At 43.1% G+C, this 27,572-nt stretch overlaps 1 protein-coding gene across 1 annotated transcript in view; it reads left to right on the top strand.

Moving 5' to 3' along the window:
- The window catches only part of EIPR1 (EARP complex and GARP complex interacting protein 1), a 168,672-nt gene that overhangs the window by 89,633 nt on the left and 51,467 nt on the right, over positions 1 to 27,572 (top strand). The window contains exon 5 of the mRNA XM_074991214.1: positions 27,282 to 27,381. Within this exon, the coding sequence (XP_074847315.1) occupies positions 27,282 to 27,381 (100 nt within the window). The remainder of the gene's footprint in view (positions 1 to 27,281; positions 27,382 to 27,572) is intronic.

Here is a 27,572-nt window from a genome sequence, read left to right as displayed (position 1 = left end):
ACTGGCTGTCGCGTGGCCAGTCTAAGCCTGGGGGCAGGAGATTTGGTTTGATACAGCAAGGGGTTTAAACCTGGGATGGAGGTTGGGGCTGTTTTGTGTTTGGCCCCTGGGACATGTAAAAAAATTGCCGTGTGGTCCCAGTGAAGAAAGTTTGGACACCCCCTATACAAGACAATACTGACCTCCCGTGGTCAGGCAAGTTCCCTCATTTGGCACCGTTCTGGTCCCAAGGGTGCTGGACAAGAGAGCTTCAATCTGCATAGGGTAAAACTCACAAAAAACAGATTTAATGGTTGTGTGTTGGGGAGAGACTAAATTTCACACTCTCTGTAAGGTGTTTTTAATGGGTATGAACTTGGTAGGGCACTAAATATGACCCCCACTTCAGAAAATATTTAAGCATGTGTTTATATTAAAGCTTGCATAGTCCTGCTTTCCTAACTTGGGGGTATAAATAACCTCAGTCTTTCCCATTTCTAGGTGTAACTCTTATGTACCAACCGCACAAGAAAGAGCCTGACTATTTAGTCTATTGTGTTTGTGCAAATTAGAATACAGTTAGAGTCATGCATACCACAGGTTAGTAATGCGGGAGAGGAGTTCTCTGCTAGAGAAATAAAACAGGCTGCTCATAACTATTTCAGAAGATAGCTGATAAAATCATATTTGCCTGGTTTTGGCTTTGACCACTGAATTCACTTGTAAAGAGTTTTTTTTGTTTGTTTGTTTTTTTTCATCTTCTCTTTTGAACCTGTAAGTTGTTTCAGTGGGATATCTTACATGGTTAACGGTTTGCAAGAAGAGGCCTTGTAGTATATTATCGTTCTTTATATAGTCATACTGTGTGTGACATTTTAGAGCAAAAGATGATAATGTCCTGTGGAATTTACAATTTGTGTTAAGGAAAAGCTGTGGGAAATGGGAGACAAGCAATAGCATGACTTTGTAATAAGTTTGGTTAGTAGTATGTACGTGTTTCTGCTTAGTTATATTAAGGTGAGACTAGGACTTATTGGCTTCCAGGAAAGGGAGGAAAACTGGATCAGAAAGGGAATTTCAGATGTGGCAGTGAGTCCATCTGGAAAAACTCATGGAGGTGAGGATGGAGGAGGTAACTCAAAGGTATTTAAGTATGCAAGTAAGGGTGAAGTGAAAAGAGATGAGAGAAGAGAGGTAAGTGGAAGCTGAGCTGGGCAATACCTAAACGTAAGTATTGAAATGTTTGCATTTGATCCCAGAGGCTCTAGAAAGCCGCTGGGAAAGTTTGAAAGGGGCTGCATGCGGTCAGAATGGCAGGCAAACCTAACTTTGATTGGAGATACAGGGATGAGTTAGTTCTTTGATTAGCTCCCAAGCAATTAACTCAGATGTTAGAACTATAAATATTATTAGCTATGAGAGCAACTAGAGGGAAGCAGCAATTTTAAAAATGCTAGGTGGTTTTTAGTGTCTTGAATATTTAGCAATAAAAAGCTTTTAAAATGTATATGCCCTGAATTTATGAAAGAAGGAGCAGGGAAGAGAGAAAAAGCAACTGTAAATGAAACCTTTCTGTGATGTGGAAAAGCTGAGTTGTGAGGGGCAGTTCCTTGCACTAAGGGATGTCATGGGACTAAATCCATGCTACTTTATAAGCCCTTAGTTAACACTGAAGATTAAATCAACCATTAAGGTAATTTGTCACCAAGCACTCTGTTGCATAAGCAATAGTAAAAAGGGACTCCTAAGTAAGACTTGAGCTATGTCTATACTTGAGACGTTACACCAGGCACTCTGTGTTGATAGGAGAGAGCTCTCCAGGCAGCATAATTAAACAAACCTTAGTGATTGGCAGTAGTGGTGCAGACAGGAGACTGACTCCTGCCAATATAGTGCTGCCCATACTAGCTTTACGTTGGACTCAGAGTGTTTTTCACACTCCTGACCAGCAAAAGTGCTAGTGTGCATGTAAGCTAAGTTATTAGGACATTTGTGTTGTAATGGTAGTGTTCTCTTTTGTGTTGCTTCTTTAACTGTTATAATTAATGGAAAGCTCGAGTATTTTTTTTCTTTAAATAGGCATCCAGTTTAGATCTAACAACTTACTCTGTTTCACTTCCAAGAGTAAGGCTGTGGCCACACTTGGCCAAAATTTTGAAAGGGCCATGCTAATGGCCAAATCGAAGAATAGTAATGAGGCGCTGAAATGAATATTTAGCACCTCATTAGCATGCGGCTTGCCGCAGCACTTCAAAAGTGCTGCCTTTCGATCATGCGTGGCTCATCTACACCAGGCTGTTTTTGATAGGACCCTGCAGAATTCGAAACCCCCTTATTCCTATCAGCTAGGGTCCTTTTGAAAAGGGCTCCATGTAGACAAGCCGCACATGATCGAAAAGTGGCTCTTTCGAAGTGCCACTGCTGGCAGCATGCTAGTGAGATGCTGAATATTCACTTCAGTGTCTCATTAGTATTCACCAGTTTTTCCATTAGCATGACCCTTTCGAAAGTGTTTTAGAAAACTGAGAAAATATCTTGTTTGCTTTAAGTTAGGGATAAAAAATGGTGAAACTCTACAGGGATGGGAAGGAAGAGAGTGAGGATGGGATCACAGGGAAAGAAAAGCAAAAATACCCACTGGGTTGGTGTAACTTGGCATGGACCTTGTAGAGTAATGCTCTCTTGATTTCCAGTCTTTTTTCATGTGTAGTACTGCATGTTATGCCGGTGATCATTAGCAAGGCAGGTTCTTTCTGACATCTGTCAGGGATTTTTGTCCCTTGGGCATTATCGTCCCCGTGGGCCAGGGGAAACAAGCCTTTGGCCATTAACATCAATACAGGTACAGGTAAAATCTAAAGTTACGTAGGCTGCCATTTAGCAGCTCCCTGCAACTATCACTCTGTGTCAGTTGGTTTCCCCGGTAACCTGAACTCATGAATTATTCATGGCTACAGGTTTAAAATGGAGCCCTCTGATTGGCCCAGGTGAAAAGTTTCTAGCATCTTCGGACAAGAGGAGGACCTATTTGAAAGCACCTGCACAGAATTCTCAGTATGCTAATCATGTAATGAATATTTATGAGTTCGCTCTATAAATTCAGGAGCCGCAGCCCATTCAGCGGCCCTGAGGGACACAGGCTGTGCACCTGCTACCTTGTATGGAGGAGCATGGCAGCTCTGCTGCATCCGCTGAACTCCGAGGCCAGGCCTGAGAGCTGAAATCGCTGCGGCGCCTGCCTTTAGGCAGCACCAGCAAAAAGAGCTTTGAAGTCACTGCGGCGCCTGCTCTGGAGGCGGTGCCAGCCAAGAGCGGGAAACACCAGCTCACCTCAGGTGCCCACCGGCACGGAAGTGGCGCCAGCGCCCCAGCGCACCTCAACGAAGACAAGCAGCGCGTTGTGTCGGGGAGCAGCAAGCAGGCCCCTTGGCCAAGTCACCGGGTGGCGAACTGGCCCCCACTTTGGTGGGGGTACTGCGTACCCGGTGACGTAACCAGGGACCCACCGACAATACCACCAGCGCTCCGCAGCATCTGTGCCTGCTGTGTTTAACTGGACCTTTACTTACCGGACATGACAAACTCACCTGGACAGGACCTTCAATCGACGGACACATAACCTACCTATTGGCCCGTGGCACAGCCCGGGACCTCTGCTGAACTAGACACTCCACCCTTCACAGACATTATTGGGTACTGGGTCCCCTAACAGGGGGGTTGGGGTCGCACCTCAGCTGCGCCCTTTCCAGGGCCAGGGAAGGGCTGTACCCGGGGCTTGACTCCAGGGCCGGGCTTGAACACCCAATTTGAAATAATATCAAGCTACACACTTGATTTAATAGCTTACTTGAATTAATAGTTACTTAGTTATTATAGTTCAAATTAGACTCATAGTTACAAAATTAGCTAATAAATTATATTTACCTGTTCTTATCACTAAGCAGGTGGGACACTGCAGTGAAGGCATAGCCTCCCAGTTCCCAAATCAAACCTGCACCTTTACCCATCCTAAAAATCTCCAAGCTCCAGCTGGGTGGGGCCATGGCAAACGCCCAGTTGGTAAGGGGGCCTCAGATGTGGAGCCTTAAGGCCCACAATAGGCCGGAGTAGCGACCCGGCTGGAGGGTATAGGAGAAGGAGTGTCGCCCTTCTCCCCCTCGGAGCTAAATCAGACAAGCCCCCTTTTTCCCTCTTACCTTTAAAAGTCTGCTCCTAACTTATTTGTTTTGCCTTCTGGTACAATAAATAAAGTTTTAACAGGTTGCCTTTATGGATTTGATGTTAATAATTATAAGTGTTTAAGATTTATATAGGACAGTGTTATCATTATTATTATGAATTGTTTTATGTGTTTATTTTATACCGTTTGTTGTTTATTTGCCTGTTGTTGGCTCTGTTAAATAAACAGAACATTAGTTTCACCCTTAAGCCTTCTCCGTGTTCCACCTTCGCCTCTTGAGCTGGCCACTGCTTGCCAGGGGAATTACATCTACACAGCGGGACAGTACGTGCACAACCCCGGGTCCTCTTGCTGGTAGGGGGTGGGGTGGTCAGCAGAGGGGCGGGCCGGTCTAACATCGCCGGGCCTCTGCCGTCCCTCCTAAACACCTTAGGTCCTCAAGGATCCGGACATCTAGGGCGGGAAGCCTTTCAATCCGGTCGCTCTAACCGGGCGGCTCAGAGCGGGCCGTAAGAGGTTAATAATTCCCCGCGACAATATCTAATAAATATTCCAGAATTAGAATGTGGGTAACAATTCCCAAGCATTCAAGTTCTAGAACAGAATGTTGTTGCCTCCGCAGGTAACAGAGATATAGTGCAATAAAAAAAAACAAAACCTGTTGTGTCAAAAAACTGAACAGAGATCACTTGACGTATATGCAGAGAGGAGGCACGTTGTGTCAGAAGATCAAATAATGAAGACAGAATATTTATCATTCCATGTAATCCATTGTAATTTTATCATTTGCGTTTGATTAGCAATCTGAAAAATGTGAAATAAAAAGTAGGAATATAGATAGTACTTTAAATTTAAATACTGTGTCAATACTGAAAGCCTTTTGCCAAGTGGGTGGAGGGTGCTGGTGGTGGGTATTAAAGATTATGGATTGCAAGAAGCTTTTCTAGCAAAATAATGGTCTAATTTTGCTCTTATAAAGGCACTGAGTCATTTAATAGAAAATAAATGCTTTCTTCCCTAACCAAATCTGTGTATTCATTGTGTTGTAATTAAAAATTATTCTTTCTCTTTAAGGTGCCTATCTTCACATTGCATATGATGTGGGAAATTCCTTTTCAGTGGGGAAGAAACAAATTCATACTGGTTTTACTGTCTTTGTTGGACTTGCTCATTCCATTTGCACTTTAAGTTGGTAGGCAAGTCAGCTAACCATTAGTGACAGACTTAATGAAAATGAGGTATCCATATTTATTTTCTCCCCAGTATCAGTTTCTTTGGGGCAGCCATGGGTCTGCCAAATTGGCTATGGCAGGAGTAACCTCATGCATGAGTAAACAGTGGCAGGTTAGTTCTTTTCAGCATGAATACCTTCTGTTTCTCTCTCTGACTGCCCCATATCCTTCTAATTAGGAGGAATCAGAGCCACCAAAACTTTAATTCATATACAGAGATTTGATTGAAAAAGACAAGCATTTGATGTCTTCCCAGAATATACCAACCAATAAAAATATGTGACTATGGGTTTTAAGTCAATTGCAACAAATTATGCAAATAACTGGAACAGTGGAGAGCACAAATGCAAGTGTCTGGCCATTTCTCAATAAAGGAGGTCACTCTTAATGACTGAAAATTAAAGCAGTATTTTATTCAAAGAGATTTGTTATTAATCCTCACATAACTTTACAGTGTAGGTTTTAATAATATAAGAGGCAGTTATTAGCTCCACAGGAAATAGATGTTCTTTAATGAGATGGTCATATGATGTATTGACTGAAATTCGTGGCTAGTATACTCACAAATATCACAAGTTGTGATCTTGCCAGATCTCTTAACTTAAGCAATGTCATCCTTAACTTATGGAACCAGCCAGAGAGCATGCATATGCTTTGTGTATTGATGATTCAGTAGCTGGACCCCTTTCTTCTAACTGAATACTTTGCTTTACAGCTAAAGTCTCCCTCCTTCCTCTTCCTCTCTCTGATTTTCATGGCCTCTTTTCTGTTCTTGGCATTGTGTTTTCTGTTGAGTTACTTTGTAGCATATAGCTCTTTCCTTCATTTGTAGTCTAAAATGGGGGTGAGAAACAATGAGGAAGCTTTTTTTCACTTTGGTAATCTGAAAACCTGGCAATTCTTTTAAAAGATCTAAAATCAAGCGGTTTCCTCTTATGTCTCTGACATTTATGACCCAAATGGTGATGGGGAACAGCCAGCATGGTTTTGTTAAAAACAGATCATGTCAAACCAATCTCATAGCTTTCTTTGATAGAATAACGAGCCTTGTGGATAAGGGAGAAGTGGTGGATGTGGTTTACCTAGACTTCAGTAAAGCATTTGACACGGTCTCACATAATATACTTATCAATAACTACGCAAATAGAACTTAGATGGAGCTCCTATAAGGTGGGTGAACAACTGGCTGGATAACCGTACCCAGAGAGTAGTTATTAATGGTTTTCAATCGTGCTGGAAAAGTATAACTAGTGGGGTTCCGCAGGGGTCTGTTTTAGGACCGGTTCTGTTCAATATCTTCATTAAGGATTTTGATATTGACATAGAAAGTACTCTTATTAAGTTTGCAGATGATACCAAGCTGGGAGGGGTTGCAACTTCTTTGGAGGATAGGGTCATAATTCAAAAGGATCTGGATAAACTGGAGAAATGGGCTGAGGTAAACAGGATGAAGTTTAAGAAGGACAAATGCAAAGTGCTCCACTTAGGAAGGAACAATCAGTGTCACACATACAGAATGGGAAAGGACTGCCTAGGAATGAGTACAGCAGAAAGGGATCTAGGGGTTATAGTGGACCTCAAGCTAAATATGAGTCAACAGTGTGATGCTGTTGCAAAAAAACCAAACATGATTCTAGGATGCATTAGCACGTGTGTTGTGAACAAGACACGAGAAGTCATTCTCCCGCTCCACTCTGTGCTGGTTAGGCCTCAGCTGGAGTATTGTGTCCAGTTCTGGGCACCGCAGTTCAGGAAGGATGTGGAGAAATTGGAGAGGGTCCAGAGGAGAGCAACGAGAATGATCAAAGGTCTGGAGAACATGACCTATGAAGAAAGGCTGAAAGAACTGGGCTTGTTTAGTTTGGAAAAGAGAAGATTGGGGGGGGGCATGATAGCAGTTTTCAGGTATCTAGAAGGGTGTCATAAGGCAGTGGGAGGGAACTTGTTCTTCCTTGCCTCTGAGGATAGAACCAGAGGCAATGGACTTAAATTGCAGCAGGGGAAGTTCAGGATGGACATTAGGAAAAAGTTCCTAACTGTCAGGGTGATCAAACACTGGAACGAATTGCCGAGGGAGGTGGCAGAATCTCCATCACTAGAGACATTTAAGAAGAGGTTAGATAGATGGCTTTCAGGGATGGTCTAGAAAGTGCTTGGTCCTGCCATGAGGGCAGGGGGCTGGACTCCATGGCCTCTCGAGGTCCCTTCCAGTCCTACTTTTCTATGATTCTATGATTTTAATTCTCATATTAATCCCCAGCTTCTCCAATTTAACTAATAATTTTGTGAGGAGCAGAATCAGGTGTCTTACCAAAATTCAGGTAGATTAGATAGAGTGCATTTCACTTGTGTGAAAAAATCAGTTATCTTCCCAAAAAAGGTCATTGGTATGGCATAATCTACCTTTTATAAAACCATGTTGTATTTAATCCCAATTACCATTCACCTCTGTGTCCTTAATTACTTTATCTTTCAAAATATGTTCCAAGGTTTGCATATGATTGAGGTCAAACTAACAGACCTATACTTTCCTGAATCACGTTTTTTACCTTTTTTTAAAAATAGGAACTATAATGTCAGTTCTCTAGTCATTGGGTGTGCTTGCTGAGTTTACAGATGTATTCCAATTCCTTGCTCTTAGACTTACAATATCACGTGCAAGTTCCTTTAGTATGCTTGGGTGCGCCTTCTAATTTAGTCCTGTTAAGCTGTTTGAGTTTGACTTCCACCTCGGTAATATTGCACAAGAATTCTCATTAAAAGTGTAATAGTAAGATTAATACAATAAACCCTTGATTTAATGGATCCAGATATAACAGTCTATGGAAATAATGGAGACTCACCAGAGCCACCACCAGGGCTGGGGAGACCATTGCAATGGCTGGGGCCAGAGAAGTCAGGGTTGTGGGGGTGGGGGGAGGGCTGCGGCAGGGCACAGGAGCTCTCCTTCCCTAGCCCCATGTGCAAGGAGCATGTCCGTGTTTGGACACTGCTGCCTGCAAGGGCTCTGAGCAGCAGCCATGGTGTCAGAGGCTGCAGCCTGCTGGCAGGCTAGGGGAGGTCACACTCTACCTTTGCGTGGGCAGCTCGGAGCCAGGGGCTGGAGGAGCAGTAGCGCTAGGGACTGCAAGAGTGGAAGAAGCCAGGCTGGCATTCAGCTCCTCTCCTGGTAATTGTGAGATGGAGATGGAAGAGTTGTGAGGGAAAGAATGGGGGAGGAGAAGTGAAGGGAAGGCAGGGCAGAGGGCAGGAATGAGTGATGGGCAGGGAAGGTCAGTGCATCATCATATAGTATAACCATTTGGATATAACGGACTTTTGGTATTAACGGACACCCCTTCCCACCTATTAGTCCATTAACTTGAAGGTTTACTGTACAAATGATAATTGTATCTCTGGACTCATCTTTAAAATTTCATTTAATTAATGTAGTATTAAGGTTGCATGATTTAGAAAAAAAAATTAGTATCAAGCAATATTTTTAAAAAATCAGAATTTTGCTGGTAGCATTTTAAGTGTTATATGCTCACATAGTGAAGAAATTCAGTAATTAGAACAATCTACAGATGATCTCATAATTTTACCTTAAGAACAAATGAAAATTATCACTTATTTTAACATATTATCGGACCTAATAGAACTAGATGAACTGTCAACCTAATAGATTCTGAATAGTAACAGAGAGGGAGCCGTGCTAGTCTATATACTATCAAAACAAAAAGCAGTCAAGTAGCACTTTAAAGACTAGCAAAATAATTTATTAGGTGAGCTTTTGTGGGACAGATCCACTTCTTCAGACCATAGCCATAGTCTGTTCTGGTCTGACTATGGTCTGAAGAAGTGGGTCTGTCCCACGAAAGCTCACCTAATAAATTATTTTGCTAGTCTTTAAAGTGCTACTTGACTGCTTTTTGTTTGGATAGACTCTGTGGTGCCTCATAGACTATGTCTATACTACAGTGATCTGTCAACAGAAGTCATGAAAAGTGGTCTGCTCTGTCATCAGAGACTGCCCAGCCCCCTCTTTACAAATGACTGACCAGAAATACAGCAGACAGGGCTTCCCAGCGACCCGGAAGCCCTGTCTGTCGACAGAGGGTCCCCTGGAGTATCCACGTAGTTTTTTTTGACACATTCTGTCAAGAAAGGTTTTCTTTCTTATGGGGGAGATGCAGAAAACTGTCACCAAAAGTGCCTAGTTCTGTCGACAGTTTGTCAACAGACTGCATTTTAGTGTGGACACTCTGTGAGTTTTGTTGCCAAAACCCTTTAGTGTAGATGGTGGTACAGGGTGTATCTACAAGCCTGCGGGTATGAGCCTCGTAGGCAGATTGACAAATTTGGGCAAGAGGAGCTGCGTAGAGAACAATTTGATGTTGCAGTTTGGGCTGGAGCTCAGGGTCTGAAGCCTAGTGAGAAGGATGGGCTTCAAAGCTAGATACACAACTACAAATATTGTTTACACAACTATTTTTATTGTGCTAGTGTGAACCCTACTAGCCTAAATTTTTCCATCTGGGATGAGATGTTCAAATTCCATAGGTTGTCTGAACATATCCAAGGGGCTCTGTGCAAATGCAGTGGGCTCAGCTGGGCACATTCAGTATCAGGATCATAGTTAAAGTTTGAACAATTTTCCTTTAATAGAAATTGTAAAAGAATGTAATGTCATGCTAGTGTCTATTACCCAGGCTTAAATTCAGCTGGAGCTATCTGGTGCTGAGCTCTGGTATATATTTCCTGTTTTCAGAGCCCTGAGTTTTTATAGTGGGGTAGAGGAAGGGGGCATTGGGGAGAGGTGTGGAGGATTCTGGGATATGTACTGTATGAGAATTTAAACTCTGTCTGTTACACATTTCTCAGACACTCCATTTTCTTCACACTGTGCACAAAACTTCAGATCTGCCAAGATACATACTTTTATGAATCTGATTCATTGTAGACAGCTTCAGAGACCTTTCAGCACTTAAATAATTGTTTCACACCTCTTTGATTTCTTGAAATTATATTCTTCATGTCCTGTCTCTGTGTGCATAGAAGAATAATATGAAAGAAATTTTGGGGAAAACTTACCATGTAACAAGTGAGATAGACTTGTTTTTGATTGGACTACAACTTATAGCTCATTTCCAATAACCACCTGATCTTGTATTCTGATCCTTTATAGAACTTCCTCACTTAACATTGTGTTTTGGCTTACTAAATTACACCATTACATAACTTTGAATGCTTAAAAATATCTTTATTCTTGACCTCTCTTTCCCTGTTCTTTTAATATAAATGACCCATAATAATGTACCACTTGTTTAGCTCTTGGAAACATTATATTATTTGTGTCATCTTGCTTTTGATGGAGTCATCTTTGGAAAAATATCTGAACCCTACAGGGAAACATGAACAGTCACTTGTCTCCTATTGATTTCCAGGTAGGATTCTCATGAATGTCTTCAGACTTTCACTATTGTTAAGTGGATGATAGTGTGTGTGTGTAAAATTGTACTTAAAGCATTATTCTACCAAAGAAAATAATTTTGGCACAGGATGACAAAAATTAAATACCTCTTTGAGGTATTAACTGACTAGTAATGGAGAAAACAGTTTTTGCCATGTGTCCAATCTGTCAGCTTTCATTTAATGAACTGATGCTGGACTTTCTTCTCGAACAGTAAAACTTCAATGAGGGTGAAGTCTGATGCTGCACTTTTAGGCTATATCTGCACTATGAAATAAAATTGACTTTTAATAAATTTGATTTTTTAACCTTGTTCTTATGAATTTGGATTTAATTGTCCTCAAACATTCCAGAAATTCGACCTACCGTTTCTCCATGTCAACTTACTGTGTCTCCATTGCCTTCTCCAAGTTTGACTGTGTGAGCAGTGCATTGGGGGTACATATCCCACAGTGCCTTACCCCTGTTGCATTCTGGGGGTTTTGTACCACTGAGTTGTGGGGGGGAAATTTTGCCGCAGTTGTCTGTGGGTGTTTGCTGTCACTCTCCCAGAATTCAGAGCACCCATTAACCACACAGAAATGAAGGGTAGATCGCACCATTTTCTCTGGCACAGTGCTAGCCCAAGCATGGATCCTCAAATGATTCTAGTCATTGCATAGATCATTACGACAACTTCCTGGAATGTCATGCTCTTTGTTTTTCAATTAAGAAGGCAGTGGACTGAGATGGTGGTTGAGTGTGATGATGAAGGTTTTGAAGAAAAAAATCATTCAACATCAGTCCAAGAACTCAGAATTGCTGGCTGCCCTGGATGCATTGCTGACAGTGGAGCGGTTGTTTTATACTCATGAAACCAGCACACACTTGTGGCATCATATCGTTTTGGAGTCCTGGGACAACCAGCAGTGTGTGCAGAACTTTCACATCCACAAATCCACTTTTATGGCACTTTGTGATTTGCTGGTCCCCACTCTGAAGCACAAAAACAAAAGAATGAGGCCGTCTTTAACAGTTCAGAAGTGAGTGGCAATCACTCTGTGGAAGTTTGCAATCCCTAACAGTTACCAGTCAGTGGCAAATCAATTTGGGGTAGGCAGATCTACAGCATGGGCTGCGGTGGTGCAGGTAGGCAGTGCAGTTGAGCTCTCCTGAGGAAGACCATGGCCTTGGGAGGTATACAGGCCATAGTGGATGGCTTTGCTGCCATGGGGTTTCCTAACTATGGTTAAGCAATATATGGCACTCACATCCCCATCATGGCCCTGGACCAGCTGGCCTGAGTACGTAAACAGAAAGGGATACTTCTTGATGGTGTTGCAGGCATTGGTAGATCACAGAGGTCATTTCACCAACATCAACGTGGGATGGTCGGGGAAGGTTCATGACATGCATGTCTTCAGAAATCCTGGTTTGTACAGAAAGCTGGATGAGTCTTTTTTCCTAGATTGGAAAATCAAGATGGGGGATGTGGAGTTGCCTATAGTAATACTGGGTGACCCTGCTTACCCTCTGCTTCCTTGCCTAATGAAGCCATACGCAAGCACCCTGGACCGCAGCACGGATTATTTCAGTTTAAGAGTCAGCAAGTGGAGAATGATGATGGAAAACGCCTTTGGCCATTTAAAAGTGAAGTTCAGGTGCCTATTGACCTATTTGGACCTTGCAGAAACTCATGTTCCCACCATAATTACAGCATGCTATATTTTGCATAATATTTGTGAAACCAGTTAGGATAATTTCATCGGTGCCTGGAGTGCAGAGGCTGATGCCATGAGCAGGGCTTATTCGCAGCCGCCTACAAGGCCATTCTCCAATAAAAATGCAGAGGCAGCAGCAATCAGGGATGCTTTGAAACATAGCTTCATGAATGGTGTGCCAGACACATGGTTGCACTGTATTTTGCTGTTGTAGTACCACCCCTCACTCCCCAAAATGATTTGTGCTCCCCACCAAATGTGAGCCAATAAATCAGAAAGTAGCTTTCACAGAAAGAATCCTTTTATTTGGGGTGAAGAGGTTAAGTTGCAGGAAGAAGAACGGAAGTGAAGGGAGGGTGATTTTCACAAGAGTATGGGCAGCTGTGATATCTGCCCTCTCCACTCCTGCCCGGGTCCCTCTGCCAGCAAGTCCTCTGCGGACCTTGGTATAGTGGCAGGCAGCTGTGCTATCAGCCCTCTCCACCTCCCCATAAGTCCCTGCAATGATTTTTGCACCCCACCACACCTGGGTACCAAAAAATCACACTGTGGTTGTCATCAAAAGAATAAGTTTATTTGGAGGGTGAGAGGGGAGAAGGTTAAGTGGCAGGGAAAAGAAGGGGTGTCAAGTGGTGGAGTAGCCTTTTGCAGTGGCACTTGGGGTAAAGCAGCAGACTGGTTGACTGCGATTATGGGGAGGGTGATAACACACTAACTACTTAACTCGTAACTATGACAAAACTGATAACTGTCTACAGATAAGGGCTACCAACAAGAAAGGTTGCTTGCACGAGCACAGGGAGTTCTGACAACTGTCATTGCAGCTAGAAGGAACTGAGTGGGGATTGACTTGGGCGGTGTATATACTGGCAACCATAACAGCACAACTCCAAGGGGCACTGCACCGACTCAATGGCTACCGGCTAGGGGAAAAAGACTTCCAGCAATTGGGCATGCACGTGCGTGCACACCTGCATTGGAATGCACATGAGCAATCACTTGACGAACTACAGTAAACTCTTTCATATCTGGCAGCCCCAGGATGGGGAAGTTGCCAAATATTCAAATATTCTGGATAACAGAGAGGTATACCTAGCAATGCATAAAACAAAAGAAAAACAAGCTTAGATATTAAGAAACAAACAAAAAATGTATGCAGAGTACTTTATTTACCAACAACAGTAGCATCATACAGGATAAACTTACCCTGTGTTTGCTTTATTTATTTGTATTTACTTTCACCTATACTATACTTATGGAGAATGTAACTAAAATTTACTTATGGTAAAATGCTGGTTATTTGAGAGTCCTAAACAATAGAATGCCAGATCTGAAAGAGTTTATACAAGAAATATACAAAAGATTATTGTACTCTTACTGATATTTGGAAGCCTACGTAAGGGGTGGATCAAAGAGCATCACTATACAGGGATTCACCACTCCTCTTTCTTTCTGTGCAGTCATCTGTCAACTGTCTTGTCAGTTCAAGTTCAGATTCAGCTTTGCAACTACTGTCACTAGCAAGTGCCCTATTGTACAATCTGGGGAAGAATGAGCATGGAGAATGAAGTTGTTATGCTACTACACAAGATAGGAAGTGCAGCTTTCAGTGAAACAGTAGAACTGTTTATACACACAGTACTACCTTACCTTAGGGGCTACACATAACAGTGATAATTGCAAAACTATATTATACATCTCTTAGTACCTTATGTGATTTTTAATAAAAGAGTGAAGAACAGCCCTAAAAATAACTGTTTTAAAACAGACCATTTAAGAGATAGGTATACAGGAACATTCAATGTTAGATCTGACAAGCTCCACACATACTCTTTAATAATTCAAAACATCCACATACATCATATTTCTCTCAGCATTTCAGTATGTTTTTAGAGCATTGCCATGATGATAAATGAATAAATTCTATAATACATGGTAAATAGCCTCGGAGGGGTAGCCATGTTGGTTTGTAGCCACACAAAAAGAAGCAGTCCTGTAGCACCTTAGAGACTAATAACTAGTATGAGGTAATGAGCTTTGTGGGTAAGACCCACTTCTTCAGATTTTCAGATAAATATCTTTATAAAGAAAAACCACTGCTACCTGGCATGCTGCAGAATGGGATCTACAGTAAAAAATGCCCCCAGACTCAAATAATTTCTTTCCTACTCTCACTTTCTAAATGACATCTTACATGTTAGTATGCAGGAGGCAAGGAAATGTAGTAAAACTTTACAAAGACCCCTATATATAGCAAGGTGCTTCAAAACAGGCCTAACTTAAGAATATGAAGTCAGTAGGACTACTTATAGGTTTAAAGTTAGGTATATGCCTGAGGCTGTGTCTACACAACATGATGAAACTGAATTTAAGTCAGTTAGCTCTATTTTACAATGTCACTATCTTCACTGTAAATATCATTAGGTTGATTTCAGGGATGACTAAGATCTATATCATAACATTGTTGAAAGCAGCTGGGTATAGCATCAAGTTCGAATTTAAAAGTTTGAATAAAGGCCAGTGTGGAAGTGCCATATCTTAAAATCAAATGTATTAGCCTCCAGAAGTGTCCCATATGTATCCCACAAAGCTACGTGGTTACCCACAATGTTTGGCTGCTCTCCAGCTGTGCAGAACGGAAGTCACAGGAAGCCCATAAATTTGAATTCATCACCAGCAAACCCAGGAACTATAAGGAGCACCCAGAAGACATAGTTTCTTTTACCCGTTGCTTTGCACCACATCGGTAGCCATCTTTTGCAATAATGAGCACTAAGAGTAGTAGTTTGCTTAGTTCTCAGGGTCACAAGAGAGATCCAGCATGGAACCATTAAGATATTGCTCTTTGGGGAGAGGAGTCAGTGGCAAGCAGACTACGAGTGTCCAAGCAAAATGTGGACATATGTAAGAAAAGGTCACGCGGGATGATTGCCAGAGGTTACTCCCGGGGCTCTATGCAATGCCGAGTGAAGGGGAAAGAAGTCCAGCAGATGTATCACAAAGTCCAGGAAGCCAACCAGGGGGTCCAGGTCATCCCAGAAGACCTGCCATTATTATGAACTGCTACACGTGCTTCCTGGGGGGGAACCCAACCACGTTGCTCACTCTTAATTTTGACTCTTCTGGAGGCCCTCTTCCAGAGTCTGGGGTGAGCTGAGAGGAGCTGGGGGCGGACAGGAGGAAGAGGCCAATGGAGAAGAGAATGGGGACAACCAGCAGGAGCCCAAGGAAGCTGTTCCCAACAGCCCAGAGGTATTCACCATTGACCTGGAGCCAGTACCCTCTATGTCAGTCACTTCTATGCCAGTCCCCTAAACGCTGGTCCCTGAGCCCCGAGGGTCCAGCCACTCTGGTGAGTATATTTTTCTGAATGCTACAGGTGGGTTGTGGCTGGGTATCGGTATGGGTATTAGTATAGTTTTTTATGGATCTATGCCCCTCAGAACAACGTGTTAATATTTCTGGGGATGGAGCCCTTATCCTTTTTTTGGAGGTCTCCAGGAAGGCCTCATCCAGGTACTCTTGTATTTTTTGCATGAGGTTTTTGGGCAGGCCCGACTTATTGCAGCTTCCATGGTAGCACACCTTGCCATGCCAGGCAACCAGATAGTGATCTGTTATCCTGGTGCCATGCAACATTTTGGCAAATTTTCCAGGCTTGTGCTCACACAGAATGAGCATCTTTTCTCTTTTGCTGTTATTTTTAGGAGGGTGATATCTTCTTTGGCAACCTAAAGAAGCATGGGAGTTTGGATTGGATTTCTTTCTAATGCTCCCTGCCCGTTTACATTTCCCTGAAGTGCATTGCTGCACTATGTGGCTGATTAAAATTTGACAAAGTAATAAACAAAGAAAACAGGGTCTTATAATCTGAGAGGCAACTTTAAATGGGCACCAGAGTCCTATTAATAGGACCAAACCCTGCCTATAATGTCCAGATATTAGATTATGTAATAACTCCAAAATTATTGTGATGCTTCTGCCAATCAGGGGGCTTCAGCCTCCTTCCATTGCACTTCCTCTTGCCTTAGGCTGATAGTTCGCTGTTCTAGGAAGTGGCCTGGCTGATGGATTGTTGTGGGGAAGCAGTGGATTCCTGGCAAGCACTTAGAAGGCAGATGCAGAGACAAACAGATACAGAGCTGTATGTGGACCCGGCTGTGTCTGCTGGAGTGCAGGTCTGTGTAGCAGTTGGGGAGGGTGGTTGATAAAAGAGCAGTGGCTGAGCAGAGAGTTAATGAGTAAGGATACCAGTGAACAAAGAGACCACCAAGCAATCCTGGCCTGTGAACTTAGCAAGTTCCTATTTGCCCAGGCAAAAAACAGATTGTAACGGGTAGTCTAAGCATTAGATCTGAAGATCCCTAACTCTCAGTTGGATTGCCCCATGGGCCTCAGGAAGAACCACTATTGCTTACTGAACTGTAGCTGTTTAAGTCTCTGTATCTAGTTATTTGCAACCTTTCTCTTTCCTGCCTGCCTGACTAAAATACCCTTTCATAATTTCAAAATATTGTATCTGTTCTGGTGTGGCTGTGGTCTGAAGAAGTGGGTCTGGCCCACAAAAGCTCACCTGATAAATTATTTTGTTAGTCTTTAAAGTGCTACTTGTCTGCTTTTTTGTTTTGATAGTATATAGACTAGCACGGCTCCCTCTCTGTTACCCTTCATTTAGCTGTGTGCCTCGATATTGGGCTATACTAGGCTAGGCAGGGCTGCAAGCCCTATCTACAGCAGCAACTACAGCACCTGCTCTGAGTGTGGGTACACTTAGCATGCTATTCACATATTAAAGGTTTGGTAAGTCTCCAGTCCTGAGCAACCCCAATGGTTAGAGTCTGAATAATGTAGGAAAAAATTACATTGATATTTCTTGTAGAGGTGGTCATGATTTCACATTACTTATTATATGGAATTAGGGTAATTTTGATCGCTGTTTAGGCATACTGAATAATGTTGAGACATAGAGACGAATAGGGTATTTTCATTTTCTTTGAGACAGCATTAGGCAGAACTCTTTCAAAAGCACCATTGTCTGAATGGTAGTAAAAATTGGTCTTTCAAATTCCCTTGAGTAAATCTGTAGTTTAGTCTTTGACACGGAGTGGTTTTTGATTGTACAGTGCCAAGACCAATAGGGCATTCGTCTGTGGCTAGGCATCCTAGGCACTAATATAATACAAATAATAAATTTGGGTTCACATCATCATTTTTGTATTGATGGGTAAACAGTTGATAGAGCTTATGTAATCCAAAATAGTGTTATTGGTTTATTTCAGCTCTCTGAAAGTTTTGCTCTTTGCTTTATTCCTCTTTAAACATAAAGATCTTTTAACTGTTTACTTGTAAAATCTGAGTAAACTAATATACCCTAGAAACCTCAGATAATGAAACTTTTAGTTCATGTTTTGAGTTTTATTTTTCTGCCCTTAGGATTAAAACACTAATTAATATAGCTTTAATTTGGATTGTATGCGTGCTTTTACTGTCTAAGAAAATAAATATCCTTATGATTCTTCCCCCCAAAAAATGCACATTTCTGTTTCGTCAAAACATCGTTTTCTTCATTCAGTTCTCAAAGTATCTGCATGGATAAGTTGTCTTGTAGAGCAGAAATTTTCAAGTGCTAATTTGTTTCTAATACTTTCTGTTCCGGCCTTGAGTTTTTAAGAAAGACCTCCTACCTGAAGGGTAATATGAAGGATCATGATTTTGGTTGTCATCATCTAAGGCGAAGAGCAATAGCTGTAATCACTTGGTTCCTGCTTACACTTTCTGAAGCAACAGCAGAGTGACATTGGCACTTGATTTCTGAATTGCAGCTGTGAACCATAGGTTGTGTCTACACAGGGAAGTTTAACGCACAACTTTTTTGCAGAGCATGGTAGCTGTGCCTGACGCCTCCCCCAGAGTGCAGAGAGCCTGGCAGTCTGGGGCTACTGGCAGGGAAGCCTGCCTAAGAGTGCTGCTGGCCAGGAGCTGCTTAAGGCAAACACCTCCTGGCCAGAGCCTGCCTTTGACACTGCCCCCTAACTCCATCCCAGCCCCCCCCCCCACTGCTCCCCCAGCCCAGAATCCTCTCCTGCACCTGTATCATGTCCTGGACCCTGCACCCCAATCCACTGCCCCAGATCACAACCCAAACCCTCTACACCCTCTTTTCCCCCACCCCAGCTCACAACTCCCTCTCAGATCCCACACTCTATCATGCACCCAGCAGGGCCAACAGCCACCTAGTGTTGCCTGGAGCAGGGTGCTAGGTCCTCCCCTCCTGCTTCAGCCCTTGGAGCCACATGGTGCAGCACTTTTGCAGTGTTTCAAACGGGCCCAAGGCTCTGGATGCTGTTGCTGCTGCAACAGTGACCAGGAGCTCCAAGCCCCTTTGAAATGCCGGGGCCCGGTGCAACTGCCCCCTTTAAAACCTCCTGCACCCCTGTCCCCACCTCAAGCTTTCTTCTGCACCCAACCTCTTTCCCAGACCCCATGCTCCCTCCAAAGAAAAGTGAAGCCATTGAACACATGCCAAAATCTTGGAGTGGCCTCTCACCAAAAATTATTCCCACCCCTATATTACAACATGCTTACAAGTTCACCCTCTGGTGCATGAGCACGACAAAAGTGCTGGTAGTACTGCTGAAAGAGAGGCACTCTTAAGGAGTCTTAGGCACTAGATATTTACATAAATATCTTTCAGAAAGCTAGTACTGAACACACCTCAGCCTAGTAGAAAAAAAAAAGATGGTTTGACAGAATAGGGTTGTTTTGTCCAAGATGTCAGGAACAAGAGAACATACCAGATGTCATGAAACATGTAAGATGGTACATAAGTTGTTTATCTCAGATGTTTGTCTCAATATGTGTAACTGTCAGGGTACCTTGCCTTAATCCTTTGGGGGACAACAGAGACCTCCTCTACTGACTGAGCACCTCCTTGCTGGGGTGCATTTATAGCAATGTACTTGTGCACGTTTTGCAAGTCATTAGGACTGTGCACTGCGTGCAAGAATCCTGGCCAAGTGCCTTTGTCACTGAACCATGACTGAGGTCTTTCCTGTGAGTAACTCAGAGATCTGCTGAAATTAGCAGGCTGTGCTTTCTGCTAATGCTGATAACACTGGAGCTCCAAGGACAGAAGTACTGAGCCGCTGTAGATTCTGAGAGCAGTAACAGCATTCCACCCTTCTGTGCTGTGTGGAACTGATCTTGGAGTTGCAGCAACAGCATACCAACATGCAGTGCTCCATACCTGGGGAGACAGGTCACTATTGCCATCTGGCCACTGGCTACCTCAGAATGTGTGGGAAAATGGCCAATTGGACATGGGGCGATCAACTGCTGGGCCATTCTCATGATGGTCATTGAAAAAGTGCTGTCTAACCAGATCTTAGATCTGATTAATACTCAAGAGATTGTCAACAGCATGAAGTTCCCAAACTGTATTGGGGTAATTAATGGAACCCACATATATGTCATTTATCTTCGCTCTCCCCACTACCTTCCACCTCAGGAATTTATAATAGAAAGTTACTCACTTTGTGCTGTAACAATGGTTCTTCGAGATGTGTGGCCCTGTGGGTGCTTTGCTTCCCTCTCTCCTTCCCCTGCTCTGGAGAGTCCTGCTCTGATTATCAGGTAGAAAAGGAATGGAAGAGCCCACACTGCATGCATGCCAGAGAGCACAAGGAGGCACTTCTGTGCATGTGCAGTATGGGAAATCACAGCTATGGAAGCATCTCCTGAGTGCTGGTGCAAGGACACACCAACACCCAGAGTAGGAGCTCAGAGCGGAGCACCCACAGGGACACACATCTCAAAGAACCATGGTTACTGACCAAAGTGAGTAACTTACCTCTTAACTAAGCAGTACAATAACAAAGTATTTATCAACAAACCTTCCATTAAGGCTGTAGTGCAAACAAAGAAGTTAATGAAACAAACAAAGCAAGGTTGAGTGTCAAGCCTCAAGGCACAGGTCTGTATTTGCCGTCCGTTTTGCCTCTCTTTGTCCGCTTGGGATCTGGAGTTAAGAGCCATGGCTCAAAGTTGTCAGGGGCACTGCAAGGCTCAAAAGCGCTGGGCTCCGAGGACCTCCCAGGAGCCAATATCCTCAGGATAGTTCTGAGAGAGGAATGGCCACTGGTAGCACTGCTGTTGTGAATACAGTGGGGAGGATTTGCTGCTGGTTCCAGTAGTTCGTATTGTGTAGAGGCTGAAGGATACGGCTGGGTCCCAAATTAGGGGCCTGCTGGCCAGACTAGAAGCATGGTTTGGAGGAGAGCATTCTGTCTCAGGATAGCTTCTATGAGTTGGCTCAGTGCCTTCCTGTCCTCTTCCATTCTCTCTCTTTACTATGGCAATGTTGACCCTGGCCTCTTCCACAATCTCCTGGGAGAGTTGCATTTCTCCTTCTCCTTCAGTCTTCATTTAGTACTTCTGGTTGTTGCCAGTCTGATTTTTCCTCTTGGAACTTGCAACAAACTCTGCAAGCATCGCACTCTGAAATCTTGGCTTTTTTCCTTCTCAGGTTGGTCATCCTCTGAGCAGTGCATAGAAGCTCTGTCCTTGTTTGTATTGCCATTGTGATTACCGTGGCTATGAGAGTAAGGGGTAAAAGATCAGCTGCTGTGGGTGCTTGTTGTTCAGATTCCAATCAACGTATGATAGCACTTTAATTATACACACACACACACTTATTTCCCTGATACTTCTCAGTCTTCAGAGAACCTCAGAGAGAAGTGGTCTGCATGTGAGGAAGTTGCTGGGTGTATTGGGATTTCTGTTTGCTGTGTATACTATGACACCATTGGGAGGTGGGGGATAGGATGGGTTTTACAGTGTCAGAGATTATGGTTTGAAAGTATGTTATTTGTAACCCAGTGAAGTATTATGGTTAGTGTCTTCACTGGCCGTACAGTGTGCCTTTATGCCTCATGTTAACTATAAACTCTACAATGGGGTAGGACTGGGGCCATCTTTCCATCTGGTCACTGTCAGCACCCTGGGTCCAAAAAGAACTTGGAACTTAGAGGATAGCTCTTGTCCAGCATCCTACTGCTCATTTTCTGATGCAGGGGTCTCAAACTCAATTTACCTTTGGGCCAGTGCTCATCCTTAAACCTTCCTAGCAGGCAAGTGGGCATCCCCATCTGGCGGGGCACCAGAGGGAGGTCAGGAGTCTGTGCATTCCCCCCACATCTCCTGATCCCTTCTGCTGTTCCGTGTGCTCCCCCTGCACACAGGTGCGCAGCTCTGCCTGCATCCCCGGGTGATATAAAGCCCGCCAGGGGCCCCTGTTAGCACCACCAGCAGCTAGCTCTATGCTGCTGCCGGAATGTCCCTGTGGCCTGAGAGAGGTGTATGCGGAGCTGGCCCATCCGTAAGTGTACGCTGTAAAACTATGGACTAGATGTCAATATGTCAGTGATGCCAGCTGTCCTGATTTGATCAAAACCCTCCTGACAATTGGAGTGGGGTTTTTCTTTTTTTCCTGGAAAGCCTCAGCCACATTATTAGAGTTAAGTCAGAATGGGGAACTTCACTGTCTTGTGCCTCAAGCAGTGCTATCAACTGTGATCCTCTGATTTAGTAATTTATACAGTAAATGCTCAAAACTCACGATTTCAAGTTGCACATAATTCACATTAACGTAAGTTAAGTGCAATTCAAAATCCTGCTGCCCCGGCTCAACCTCCCTGGCCCCGTACACCCCTGTTCAACCCCCCCAACTCCCATTCAACCCCTCTCGGCCCTGGTTCAAACTCCCTGCAGCCTGTCTTACCGCCCCTGTACAGCTCCGGTTCAACCCTGCACAGTCCAAGTTCAACACCCTCCCAGCACCGCTCACCTCCCGCACATGGCTCCAGCTCACCCCCCCGCACCACCCCTACCCCGGTTCAAACCCTCGCATGTAGCCACAGTTCAATCCCCCACTGCCTGGCTCACCAGCCGAGTATGGCTCCATCTCAACCCCCCCATCCCCCCGGTTCAACTGCTTCCCCCCCCACATGGCTCCAGCTCAGCTCCACTCTCCACCCCACCCACAGACCTAAACCACCCCAGACTTAACCCACTGCCCCCCTCCCACGGCCCCAGCCCACAGCCAGACTTAACGTTCCCCAGCTGACTCCTCCAACCCCAGGATTTACCTTTCAAAAGGAGCTCCAAGTGCTCCTGCTGCTTCCCCAGCTTCAGAATGAGCGTTCCCCTGGGGAAAATTGCTGCCCCTCAATTTACATGAAATTCCAGTTATGCAAGGGTGCTTGGGACTGCAACCCTCACATAACTCGAGGTTCTACTGCACTTGTTTGTTGGTGCCTGGTATCCGAAAAGAATCATGTTCTTTTCTTTGTCTTTAAAGGAAGACTTTAGATCTCATGGTTTGTGGAGAAGAGCCCTGAGTTCAGCCAAAGACATCAACAGATCAGATCACAAATAAAAAGATTCCCAAGATATTTTTATCTGTGATTTCAGGAAGTCATTCTCCTTTTAGGGGGCGGGGAGGCTGATTGATGTGTTTTGAGCTCTTGGGGTTAGCAGTATCTCCCCCTGTGTTCAGGAGCACAGACAGAGACCAGGATCCTACAAAATAGACGTTGAACTGAGTCCTCACCCTGAAATCACTATATCCTTGTGCTGAGATGCCCCACCCGCCAACTAATACCACATCCTTGCACTGGGATCCTGCCCACCTCCCCACCCTGCATTCAGCATCTGGGTCTTTGTGCTGTGATCCCTCATCCCCACCCAGGGTAACCAAAAGTGAATCCTACTGGCCCCTTCCCACCGGCTGCAGAAACGCATCAGTTCATGCAACTCCCTGGCCAGCACAGTTTGCATCTTGGTGAAGGCAGCCAGCTAGTCTTCCTGGCCTGAGTGGTGCCCTCTGCATCTGGTACTATGTGGGTGCCACTTGGGTCAGGGAGCCACACTGGGGGCCTGGTTGCTGCTGGGAAACTTGTGTATGGATGAGTGCCCAGGTACCACCTATGCCCTGTACGCTTTGACACTCACAGCCGCACAGGCCTAATTTACTTTTTCAAAAGATTTTATGGGCTGGATTGGGGAAGTGCTTGGGCCGTAGATGGCCAGTGGGCTGGAAATTTGAGACCACTGTTCTGACGGGTCTGCTGATTGTCCTCAGTGGCAGGGTGCAAAAGGAATCAAGTGGTGTCAGGAATGAGTTGTAGTATGTATGTTGAATCTTCTCCACTTCATTTAAAAAAAAATAAAAGTAGGATAGATCACACATCCCTGCTAGATTGTCTACTTTTATTCCATGTTCGAACAAACTTTCCTCCTGACCTATTTGCCTTTTATTTATTGCCAAGCAATCACTACAGATGTAATTGGCAAAAACCAATTTTTTTGCCAGTAATTAAAAATGCCAGCTAATCAAATAGTTCAAAATATCAATTGCTGTGCTCTTTAGTAATCCAGAATAATCAATTAACTAAAAAAAAATCAATGAGGTTTTTGGTATGTTCCCCATTATTTGGTGTGAGAAACACTTTCACTGTTTTCTGATCTAGTCCATTTGCAAAATATCAGAATTGTTATTAGTCCTGTTTATTTCATTTTGGATATAGAAAATCAGGAATGACTTTAATCAGATATCAGTTATAATGCATTAATGTTTTATCTTTTCAATCGTGTTTAAAGTGATTTTATTCTTTTTGAAGAACTAACACCTGCCTTATGGAACAGAACTATTTGGAATAACTTGTCCATTATGACATGCAGATACCGTTTGTTGTTGCAGCTGTGTTGGTCCCAGCTGTGTTAGAAAGACCCGGAGAAGAGCTTTCTGTAGCTCAGAAATATGTCCCTTTCCCCAGCAGAAGTTGGTCCAATAAAAGATGCTGCCTCAGATTAGGGATGTTAAATGTGTACCTGTAAACATACCTGTAAGCTTACTGGTTAACTGGCCCTTGCAAGTGAACTCTAGTGGTGGCCAGCCATGCCAGACTGGAACAGCCCTGGCCATGGAAAGGCTGGTCGGCTGGGTGGTGGGACCCCACATGTGGCAGAACTCCATGGCCACAGCAGCGGCATGACTGGCAGCAGGAACTCACAGCTATGCCTGCAGGTGGGCCTAGCAGCAGAACCCAAGCTAAAATGGTTAATTGTTTTAACTCACCGGCTGTAGATACCTAGTGGCTGTTTTAAAACCATTTAGCGACTTCTGATTATCGCAGGCAGTTGGTAGTGATGACTATTGTTTAGTCTGTTTAATATTTTCCATTATATGCAACTGAAAACAAATCCTTATAATTTTGACAAGCTATAAGTGGTAGAGCTGAAATTTTTTGAACCTGTTCTGACTTAGGCTTTTTGAAGATTTAATAGTGCAATCATTTTGTTCCAGCTTTCATCAAAAACATTAGTGGCAGTTGGATATCTATCAGTTAACACAAGTGAAAATGAGATCCCATCAGAGGCTCTAATAGTGAAAAAAATCGTTAAAAATTACTTAGGTAAATTAGATATCTTCATGTCCCCAGGACCTCCTGAAATACATTCTAGGATTCTCAAAGAATTAAATGCAAAGATATCTGTACCATTAATAATTATCTTTGAAAAGTCATCAAAAACTGGAGTGATTCTACAGGACTAGAAAAGGACAAATATAGTGTATTTCCTACAAAAAAGGAAAATAATGCCAAGCTGGAGAATTACAGACCAGTCATCTTAATTTCAGTACCAAGAAAGACAATGGAACAAGCAGTTAACCAGTGTTGAAACACTTAGAAAGACGGTCAAATAAGTAACCGTCAGCATGGAATTGTCAAGAACACAGTGTGTCAAAACATCTTAATATTTTACTTTGACAGGATAATAAGTCTCATGAATGGGCAGAAGCAGTAGATGTGGTATAATCTAAACAGTGCTAAGGCTTTAGCCTTGATGTAGTCTTGTATGACCTCCTTATTAACAAATTACAGAAATGCAACCTAGCTGGAGCCACAGTGAAGTGGGTGCATAAGTGGTTGGAAAACCATTCCCAGAGAATAGTTATCAGGGATGCACAGTCAAGCTGGAAGAGCATATCAAGTGGTGTCCTACAGGGATCAGTTCCAGATCTGGTTCTGTTCAATATCTTCATCAGTGATTTAGATAATTGCATAGACAGTACACTATAAAGTTGGCAGATGATACCAAACTGGGAGGGGTTGCAAGTGCTTTGGAATATAAAATTAAAATTCAAAATGATCTGGACAAATTGGTGAAATGGTCTGAAGTAAACAGGGTGAAATTTAAAAAAGGACAAGTGCAAAGTACTCCGCTTAATAAGGAACCATCAGTTGCCTACATACAAAATGGAAAATGACTGCCTAGGAAGGACTACTGCTGAAAGGCATTTGGGAGTCAGTGTGTCGCAAGCTAAATGTGAGTCAACAGTATAAACAGTGTTATAAAAAATGATCTCTCTAGGATTGTGGAGTCTAACCAATTCTGAAGCAGTAGCCAGTATAGTGGCTGTTGTTATAGTGAACTAGCCACATTATTCTGAAAATGTATTTATTGTTCAAGCTAACTAACCACACTCAACCGGTGAAATAGCCACATGTGGCTAGTTGTTAGCATGTTGGACACCAATGTACAAGGATGTATTAACAGGAGTGTTGTAAGCAAGATATAAGAAGTAATTCTTCCACTCTAGTCAGCTGGAGTATTGTGTCCACTTATGGGCACCACATTTCAGGGATGATGTAGAGAAATTGGAGAAAGCCTAGAAAAGAGCAACTAAAATGACTAACAGTCTAGAAAATATGACCTATGGGGAATGATTGAAAAAAATTGCTTTTGTTTAGTGTGGAAAAGAGCGACTAATGTAACAGGAAACATGAGTTTTCAAGTACATAGAGGGCTGCTACAAGGAGGATAGTTAAAAATTGTTCTCCTTGTCCTCTGATGATAGGACAATAAGTGGGTGCATAACCAGTTTGAAAATCAGTATTCCAATAAGGGCAGTTCAGTTTGGGCCTAGGAAAACAAATTCTTGTCCTAGTCGTTAAACACTGGGATTAATTGCCTCGGAAGGCTGTGGAATGTCCATCGTTTGAGATTTTTAAGAGCAGAGCAGACAAACACCTGTCAGGGATGATCGAGATAATTCCTAGTCCTGCCATGAGTGCAGGGGATTTAACTAGATGACCTCTCATGTTTTGAAATTTTGTTAATTGGCTGGGAAAGTAAGATGTGTGAAAGTGTACCTATAAGAGGCTCTGACAAGAGCTAGTTAGAATGAGTCATTATATTGCTCTTGTTCAAAAGTGCTGATTAGTTAGAGCTCAGACAGTGAATGGAGCAGATGTCTGTCAGACTCCTTTGCTCTGAGTGGTAACTGAACACCATTTGTTCCTTCCTCTGCAACAGACTTCAGAGGTGATGTGGAACAGGACTATCATATTATATATTAACCATGGGGATGGGGAGCTGGAGGGAATTAAGGTTGAATGGGCATCCTTAACTGGCATTTCCTAACTTTAAAGTGCTTGTCCTTACCACTGTAATCTTTTAATGTTGTATTTTTATGTAACTAACTACATATGAACAAGGATGATGGAATTCTTCTCTTCAAGCAAAAAAGACCAATTTTTGATGAAAAGTCTGAGAGTTTCGCCATTGTGTTTGAGGACAGATATAGTGCCATTGAACTAAAATGTTTGATGATCACATGACTTTATTGTTTTGGGGTTTTTCACGTGTTTCAGTCATGTTATATGTTTGTTTTACAGTGTTATATGGGAGCCAATGGGAGATGGTAAAAAGCTCATTTCACTGGCTGATAACCACTTATTATTGTGGGATTTACAAGAAAGCTCAAGTAATGCTGTGGTAAGAAAAACTGCTTGTTAGTTATGGTGTGGCTGAGTATGATATATAGCAATTGTCAAATTAGTTGTGTTTTGGTTTGACTGATTATTCTCTAACTCAACATTTTATAAGGATTCTCAAATGTATTGCTACCAACTTTTAAAAGTTACATTTTCACCTAATTTCATTAAAAGTGCATAGTTTTTTCTTGT

Source organism: Carettochelys insculpta, chromosome 3, assembly GCF_033958435.1.
Source record: "Carettochelys insculpta isolate YL-2023 chromosome 3, ASM3395843v1, whole genome shotgun sequence".
In the NCBI taxonomy this organism is placed as follows: domain Eukaryota; kingdom Metazoa; phylum Chordata; order Testudines; family Carettochelyidae; genus Carettochelys; species Carettochelys insculpta.
The sequence above is the reverse complement of the archived record's forward strand: the minus strand, read 5'-3'. Positions and strand labels throughout refer to the sequence as shown.